The sequence below is a fragment of the Prosopis cineraria genome, unplaced genomic scaffold (genome assembly GCF_029017545.1).
Source record: "Prosopis cineraria cultivar Desert tree isolate PC_DT_omini unplaced genomic scaffold, ASM2901754v1 PC1202, whole genome shotgun sequence".
NCBI lineage: Eukaryota > Viridiplantae > Streptophyta > Magnoliopsida > Fabales > Fabaceae > Prosopis > Prosopis cineraria.
In genome coordinates, this window is record NW_026556527.1 from 977 (window position 1) to 9,695 (window position 8,719).

An 8,719-nucleotide genomic window follows, 5' to 3' on the forward strand; every position below is an offset into this window, starting at 1 on the left:
GTGTTGTACATTGGATATTATAACCTTTTATAAACTTTGAGTTGGTAGTCTTATAGTTCTAGTTTCTATGAAAATGTACTGTTTATATTGAAGTTGTTAAGGAAGTACTGAATTCCACTATCAATGGAGAAACGATTTACTCGTGGTGTAATCATATTTTTAAATAACTCTGGCAAATATCTTTAGTAATCGTATTTTCATTTCTTCTTATGTGACATTTGACTTATGTAAATTTGATATTTCTGGGATTTGTAGGCTATGGAGGCAACCAAGGCTGATTGGGATACCCTTTTTGAGCCTTATCCCTTTTTTGAAGCTTACAAGAATTATCTACAAATTGACATTAGTGCAGAGAATGCTGATGATCTTAGAAAATGGAAAGGTTGGGTTGAGTCTCGCCTTCGTCAGTTGACACTAAAGGTGAAACACTTTATGTAACTTTTGTATGCTTGTTATTTCTTGTTATGTTACCATTTTGGTAGTGATTTGGTAGTATAGGATGCTTAAGTCTTGCATTGAGTAATATGAAATGCTTGCTTTGGTCCTTAATGTGAATGATTCTTCCCCCTTGATAGCATGCTTTTAGGGTCGGTTCCTCATGCATGCTCAGGTTTCATCATTTGGTATTATAGCTGGTTGACCAATGATGCAAAGAGGGCTCCTTGCAGAGGATTCTGACCAGTTAGAAGGCCAAGTGTAGTGTTGCAGGGTGTAACCATAGAGATGTTGCCTCTTTCGGGCTCTATGAAACTTTTAAGTCCTACATAGAGTATTAGGGGATGCTTGATATAACACTTAAAAGTGTATGGTTCTTCCACCTTGACAGCATGCTTTTAAGGGTGGGTTCCACGCACATCTCTAGATCCTATCATATTCTCTCTTACCTCTTTTTTACATGCTTTTTTTTTTAATTTATTTATTGGGATGTGGAGATAACTTTATTTCTTTGTTCATACATGACCTACTTTGGTTGTCTCTTAAAAAAAAAAAAAAAAAAAAACTAGATTGAGAGGCACACATGTGGGATGCTTCAGTGCCATCCGCATCCTGGTGATTTTCCAGACAAATCCAGACCTTTCCACCGTAGTTACTTCATGGGTCTGCAACGTAAGCAAGGAGTTCCAGTTAATGAGGGTGAACAATTTGATATAAGGTTAACTGTTAAAGAATTTAAGCACTCTGTCAACGTGTACAATTTATGGGAACCTGGAATGGAAATTCATGTATCGCATGTGAAGCGTAGGACTTTACCTACCTTTGTATTTCCTGGTGGTGTTCGCCCTTCCCGCCCAACTAAAGTAACTTGGGATAGCAAGCAGAGTTCAGAATTGAAGGTCTCTGGCCAGAGTCAGGAAAAATTTCATGAAGGTAGGGCAGTTGCATGCGAAACAGATGATGAAAAGAAGAGAAAGCGAGCAGACAGTGAGTTGGATGATAACTTGAGAATTTCCAAATCCGTGGCATCTTTACCTTCTTCCAGTAGGGAACTTCATGATGATAGAACTATTAGCGCTGCCAGTTCTTGTTCTATAAAACAGGCTGACTCAGAAGCCAATGTTATTGAGGGACAAAATGGTGAGAAATCTGATTTGAATTTTCCAGAGGAGATATCGTCTGAGAAGAGTGAGATTAATGGTTCAGGAAGAGGCTATGTACAAGTCAACCCAATACATGCTGCTTCTGATATGTCAAATTCTAAAGAAGCAGAAAAGCTGTCAATTGAGAAGATTATGTCTGGTCCATATGATGCACACCAAGCCTTTTCAGAAGAACCAGATGAGCTTGAAGATGATATTGAGTATACAAATCAAGTGAAGGGGAATGGGGGAGACAGGAAAAGCAGCTTAGACTCTTTAAACTTGAAGGCTATAGTGGCAACTGAACCAGTTATTTCAAGCGAGGAAATGATTCGTTCGGCTCATTTACGCTCTGGTGGGGGCTTGGACGAACTTGAGGTTAACCTCTTATTTCCTTGGCTTGAAAATATTGGAATTTTCAGTGGATGTTAATCGTTCTCTTCTCATCTGTTGCAATTGTCTTAAAACCTGTGTCAAATCAAAGTATAAGCTATGATATTGTTAAAATTGCTCAGCTTCAGTTAGTCCCTGTTTTATGTAATGGCTGCTTGAATGCTTGACGGTTTTGTTCTGCTTATCCTTAATATTCTTTATAGAATTTGATGGCATAATGTCCTCCAAACAAAAAGCGATAAATTTTGATATGGTGTTAATGAAGTATAATTATATCATGAGGTTTTCTTATTAAAATCGATTGTTTTGTATATGCTATGAGATGACAATTTAGTTTGGAATTTGCATTTATTCCTGTAACCTGCTGGATTATGTTTCTCTTGTTTTGCTTTCACTGGAATTCTCCATCTCTAAGGGTTGTAATTTCCTGTTGCAATTGCCTTGCCCTATCGTGTTTCATCTGACGGCCATTCTCTCAAAACTGTGTAGTTTCTTTTCCACGTGTATCATCAAGAAATGAAGCATTTCTGAAATTTTCCTCTTTTTATTTGTTGTACTTAGCCTGCTGAGCTGACAGCACCGTTAGTAAGTGGGACTCCTGAACCTGTGCCACAAAGGAAGTCTCTGATAAGGTAAACAGCAGTCTATTGTTGAAATGGGTTTTTGTCATAACTATATGCATTTGCACTTGACGTGGAATAATATTATAGTTGTTATATTTGTTTCATTGACCACTGAAACTTCCCTTGCCATTTTAGGTTTAACTTTACCACCTTTGCCCAAGCTGCGGACAAGACTTCTTAGATGCATGTAAAGTTTAGCTGCCGATAAGCTTGGACCGGGAATGAATTGCAGCGATCATTTATATGGCTTATTTGTTTCTCCGATGCTGTAAAACTGAAGGACCTGAAAAAGCCACAAATTTGTACTTATTTGTGACAATAGAATTGAAATTGATGTTGGCTTTCACCAGGAGAAAAACATGTCCTTGAAATGTTATCTGAAATGTTGGAAAAGTCGTGACGCCTGCATGTGATAAAAAACTTGTATAAGATTTTATTTAGGGAGAATTTCATCAAAGGACCAGTGGATGAAGGTTATAGGAGTTATGATTTATAGAAATATTATTACCTTGTGCATTCAAGAAACTAAATGGATCAGTGAACAAGTTACAAAAATTAATGGTTTCAAACTTCAGTACACAAAGAAAGGGCAAATAGACCAGCATGTTGTAAAAAAAAAAAAAACTTTTATACCAAAATACTACACATTCAATAATATTTATCAAGATATTATAAATTGAAAGTTGGTTTTAATGACACTAAATTTACTTTTTGTTGTTTCGTGCTAGAATTGCATTACTTGGTTTGTGCATAACTTGATTTGTGTAAGATTGAATTTTGTACTAACAATTCCCAAAAAAAAAAGGTGTTACATGTTGTAGGTATTTTCGATTGTTTTTGTGCACCACTCACAAGTGATTGGCCTAACCTTTCCCCTCACTCTCTACAGTCACTCACTCTCCTTTTACAAGCATTTTCCTCACTTCTAGTGTTGATAATTTGACCCAACTTGTTAGGATAACTTGAATATATTAATAAAATAAAGTCAAAATTAGATAAAAATTGAAAATATTAATTTTTTTAAATAAGCATTGAAGTTGATCATAAAAAATAAAATAAAATAATATTTAACAATTTGAATATTTACACCATTTTAAAATTATAAAAATTAAGTTAAAATAATCAAAATTTAAAAACTGAATTCAATTGAAATTATAAAAATTCAGTTACAAAGTTCATGTCAACATTATAAGTACTAAATAATAAATCTTTCCTGCAGTATGCATAAGAGGTGGTGGTGGTACTTGTAAGAGGGGAGGAGAGTTATTGAGAGATAGAAAAGGGAGATAAATGGTTAACTGGGGCGGGAAAAAATAGCAAGATTGCCTACCACATATGACAAACAATTTTTTAATTATTAATACAAAATTCGGTTTCACACAGACCGAATTATATGGTTCTCACACCCACAAAAAAAAAAAAAAAAAACGCAAAGCTGAACTTGGTGTCATGGAAGCCAATTTTTAATTTATAATATTTTGGCAAATATTTTTTAAAATGGCCCAAATATTTAAATTGTTAAATATTATATTATTTTATTTTTTTTATAATCAATTAAATGTTTATTTAAAAAATTAATATTTTTAAATTTTATCTAATTTTAACTTTATTTTATGAATAATAAAAATTTTAGATATTCAAACTAAAACCATTCAAATTAGCTTGTTAAGTTGGGCTAAATTATAGCACTCGAAACGGGGGAGATGCTTGCAAGACAGGGTGAGTGATTGCAAAGAGAGGGTGAAGAGAGTATAGGCTAATCACTAGTGAGGGGTGTGTAAAAATAATAAAAAATGCTTGCGACATCTGACACAATTTTTTTAAATTGTTAGTACAAAATTTGGTCTCACACAAATAGAGTTATGCAGTTTTGGCACGAAAAAAACAAAAAGTGAACTTGATGTCATTGAAGCCAACTTTTAATTTATAGTATCTTGATAAATATTATTGAATGTGTAGTATTTTGTTAAATAATTTTTTTTATAATGTGCTGGTCAATTTGCCTAAAGAAAGCAAGCACATGAAATGAGTGGGTATCATCGTTGAGAAAGAGTAGTGTAACATTGCTCTTGTTATCCTAGTATATAACCAAAATCACCATGTTAATTAAGGATTAATTCCTCAGTTACCTTACCATTATTAAATATATTTTTAACAACATTTATAAAAAAAAACTAACCATAATAAAAATGAAAACACCATTTCAAAGGTCTATTATGATTAAAATGTTTAAAGCAAACAATTTATAACTTGAAAACCCCTTATTATAGTAGAATAAATTTTACTATAGTAGAATAGCCCAAAACCAAGTATTTTAAACTCTTTAAAAATTCACATAATCAAACTTTACATAAAAACATAATATTACTAAGATGAGATCCTAAATTTTGATAATCTAAACACATTAAATCTAATGCTATGATTGGATACACATGAATTTGAGCCAAATTCTTTTTTTTGGATAATTAAAAGTGTATGGATTTGGGTTTGACCCAAATTCAAAATTTTCCTTAATCTCTTTATAATTTGAAGTCCTTTCTAAATCTCTATTATTTCAAATCCCAACTCAAGCTTTTTTGTAATTAGACCTAAATGCATGAAGGCTTAATCAACCTGCCAATGGTAATTGAACTGAACCGCCAAAGTTAATAGAAATAAGCTACCACTGATGACCAGGATCGAACTGATGGCTTCCATTGGGACCGAACCAACGGTGATAACTAGGACAAGACGACCGACTTCTACTAGGACTAGACCTACAGTGATGATTGAGACTGAACGTCCGACTTCTACTGGTACCGGACTAACAATGATGTCGGGGATCGAATAGCTGAATTTCACTAGGATTGGACCGACAATGATGACCGGGACTAATGGCTGACTTTCACTAACATTGGAATGATGATGATGACCAAGATCGGATAGTAAACTTCTATCGACACCAAACTGATGGCGATGATTAAGATTGAACGGCCAAATTCCACTGACACTAGACCGACGGTGACGACCGAGACCAGACGGCCGATTTCTACCAATACTAGACCGATAGCGATGACTAAGACTGAACGGCTGACTTTCACAAGATCATACCAACGGTGATGATCGGGATAAGATTGCTGATTTCCACTGACCGAATTAAAGATGACGATCGAGATAGGATTGCAGACTTCTGCCAACATCAGATCGACGACAACAATCAAAATTGGACATTTGACTTCCCCCGACACCAGATCGATGAAAACGAGGATTGGACAGTTGACTTTTAAAGGGATCAGACTGGCAGTGATGACTTGGACAAGACGGCCCACTTCTATTGAGACCGGACTGACGACGATGATTAGAAGTCCAACTTCCACTGATCGAGGATCAGATAGCCACCATTCGTCGCCATTGCCTTCATTTTGGTCACTGTCATCGTCATCGTTGGTAAGGTCCAGTGTCCAAGGAAGTTGATTGTTTGGTCTCCATTATCGTAATTAGTTCGATCTGGGTGGAATTCGGTCGTTTGATCCTGGCGTTGGTCCGGTGCTGGTGGAAGTCAGCCGTGAGGCCCCCGTCATCACCGTCGGTCGGTCCTAATGGAAGTCAGCTATTTGATCCTTATTGTATTCGTCAGTTTGACCCGGATTGAAGTTAGTCATTCGGTCCTCGTCGTCACTGTCGGCCTGGTCCTGGTGGTATTCAACTGTCCCATCCCTATTGTAGCCGTTGATTTGGTCCCCGTGGAAGTTAGTCATCCTGTCCCCTTTGTCGTGACGGCTTGGTCCTAGTGAAAGTCGGAGGTCCCATCCTAGTCATCCCTAGTGCCATAGTCCCATTCGGCTTTGTTTCTCTAATCCTGTTGGATGTTGGCTATTCAAATCGTTGAGTTTAACCAATATTTCAAGTTTCTTTTAAATTTAAATATGGAATGTAAAATTTGAAATTTTACTTTAAATCTAAACAAAGGATTTAGAGTCTATGAATTTCAAATGTGAGATTTCAAATTCAAATTTCCAACTTAAATCCACCTATCCAAACACAACCTAAAGGAAAACTAGTTTAATTTACAATTAGCTAACATACGAAAGCATGATATATTATTTATACTGGAAAACATAGAAAAATAGGGTCAAAAATGTCAAAAACCAACAAACTAAGTCATTTGCTAAGGCCAAGGGATTGTGCACTGAGGCCAATTTCTCTTTGTGCCATACGCTATAGCACATTGCACAAAACATGACAGTATATTGAGATCATATGATAGACTTAGGGCCGAACTTACGATGTGCTTCAAATCTCCGTTCGACATCCAATTGAGGTGATCTAGGTCTTCACAAAAAGTTTTTCAGTGAACTAGCTAATGACATTAATTTTATTTTCAAATTATTTCATACTAAAGAGTTGGACATCTAAACAAAAACTATTTACATTTTTACACTTTACAACAACCTATGTAACACTTGCCCCGAATGTTATCCAAAAATCACACAATTCAAATAAACTAAGTGTGGTTAAGGAATTAATCCTAAAACCAACTTAGGAAACAAATCATTTAAATCACTAAGCAAATACACAATTGCAAAGTAAATATTTAAAGCCTTTTAAAAAAAATTTATAGGTTCTACCTATAGCACGCGGAAGCAAGCTAGACGAAAGTGAAATAAAAAGATGCTGTCATGACAGCATTAAATTGCTGTCATGACAGCCCTCCTGGGCCAACTTCCAGAAATTACCATTTCATCATTCGACCTCCGATCGAAGTAATTTTAAAGCTCACACATCACATTTAAAGGGTACTATAAGTATACCAAATTTTAAAAAGATCCAACGGTCGGATTTAAAATTAGACATGTTAAAAATTTGATTATTTTTGCTGTCACAGTACTTCTGGACCAACTTTCGGAGTGCACCATTTCATCATCTGACCTCCGATCGGAGTGATTCAAAAGTCCACATGTCACTTTTTAAAGAATAATATTAGCATACTAAATTTTGAAAAGATCCAATGGACGGATTTAATTTTGTGCAGGTTACAAAATTAACACTGTAGCTGTCATGACAGCACCTCCAGACCAAATTCTGAAGTACGTCGTTTCTCCGTCCGATATCCGATCGATGTGATTCCAAAGCCAACACAAAGCTTATAAAAGTTTTTACTTGTGACCCAAATTTTAGAGAAATCCAACGGTCGGATTAAGATTTGGACACCCGGATGCAAAAGTGCAGCTTTTTGGTAAAAAACCATTTTCAAAATTGTCCAAATCTCATCCTAATGATCACAAACCTGTGGGAACACTTTGGACACGTCAAATAAGACTAAAAACACCTGATAGAACATTTAAATGATGGAAAACCCTCATATATCAAAATTTGACCACCCAGGTGCCATTTCTCAAAATTGACCCTAAACCCCCAAAATGCACAAATCATACAAGGGTAGTCACAAATCAATTTAATACCATGTATTTATATAAATACATATGCTAAACATTTTCATTTGGCTCAGAGCTCCTTGTGGGGCCCATGCACCCACTCTCTCTATCCAAAGTATATGTTTGCTCATAGCACATCATTTGCAATGCAACCACTTTGCATTTACTTATAAAATCACATATATATCAAAATAAATATCTGCTTGTAATAGAAATTTGGTCTACTAAGTAAATCCATCAAAACCACATACCATAACCAAGTTTCCTAGCCACAAGTCTGCAAACAGACAAAAATTCATACACAAGCACACAATCCACACATATTCACACATACATACATAATCATATCCTACTGGCACCCTAATCCTAAATACATTACAATATATTTGCTCAAAAGAAAGGGGTTGCAGTTCTTTACAAATCACAAGCAAACCCCTAGCTTTGCTCCTTTTCCCGTCCACCACTGGATCCTTCACCTGGGCCTGGAAATATTGAAAAGAAAGGGGTGAGACAAACACAGTCTCAGTAACAGAGAAATCTACATTGATTATTACAAAGTAAGCCATAATCAAATAAATGAATAATAAATTTAACATAGTATATAATTTAGCCATTTAAAATGTATGAATGCATGACCTAGGCCAGTATGGCCTTTTATGACTAACAGAATGCCCCCTGACACTCTTTAACTCGCAGGTAAACCTTATACCTA

The 8,719-nt window shown here is 35.5% G+C and overlaps 1 protein-coding gene across 2 annotated transcripts; it reads left to right on the forward strand.

Annotated features, from left to right (window-relative positions):
* The first annotated feature begins 235 nt into the window (after positions 1-235).
* LOC129299551 (nuclear poly(A) polymerase 1-like) lies at positions 236-3,097 on the forward strand. Of its 2 annotated transcripts, XM_054938029.1 has the most exons (5): positions 306-420; positions 576-839; positions 1,005-1,955; positions 2,532-2,602; positions 2,729-3,097. In XM_054938029.1, the coding sequence occupies exons 2-5, from the start codon at positions 780-782 to the stop codon at positions 2,772-2,774; spliced, it is 1,128 nt and encodes a 375-aa protein (XP_054794004.1). In that variant the 5' UTR covers positions 306-420; positions 576-779; the 3' UTR covers positions 2,775-3,097. The 2 variants fall into 2 exon arrangements, with proteins under 2 accessions (XP_054794003.1, XP_054794004.1); XM_054938028.1 differs by lacking the exon at positions 576-839 and having other exon boundaries at positions 236-420.
* Positions 3,098-8,719: the final 5,622 nt, after the last annotated feature.

Bases quoted from the DNA above. Each gene is read 5' to 3' on its own strand.
- LOC129299551 (XM_054938028.1), top strand. From the start codon at position 259: ATGGAGGCAACCAAGGCTGATTGGGATACCCTTTTTGAGCCTTATCCC. The intron at 421-1,004 runs GTGAAACACTTT...AAAAAAAACTAG, and splicing joins TTCGTCAGTTGACACTAAAG to ATTGAGAGGCACACATGTGG. The intron at 2,603-2,728 runs GTAAACAGCAGT...TTGCCATTTTAG, and splicing joins CAAAGGAAGTCTCTGATAAG to GTTTAACTTTACCACCTTTG.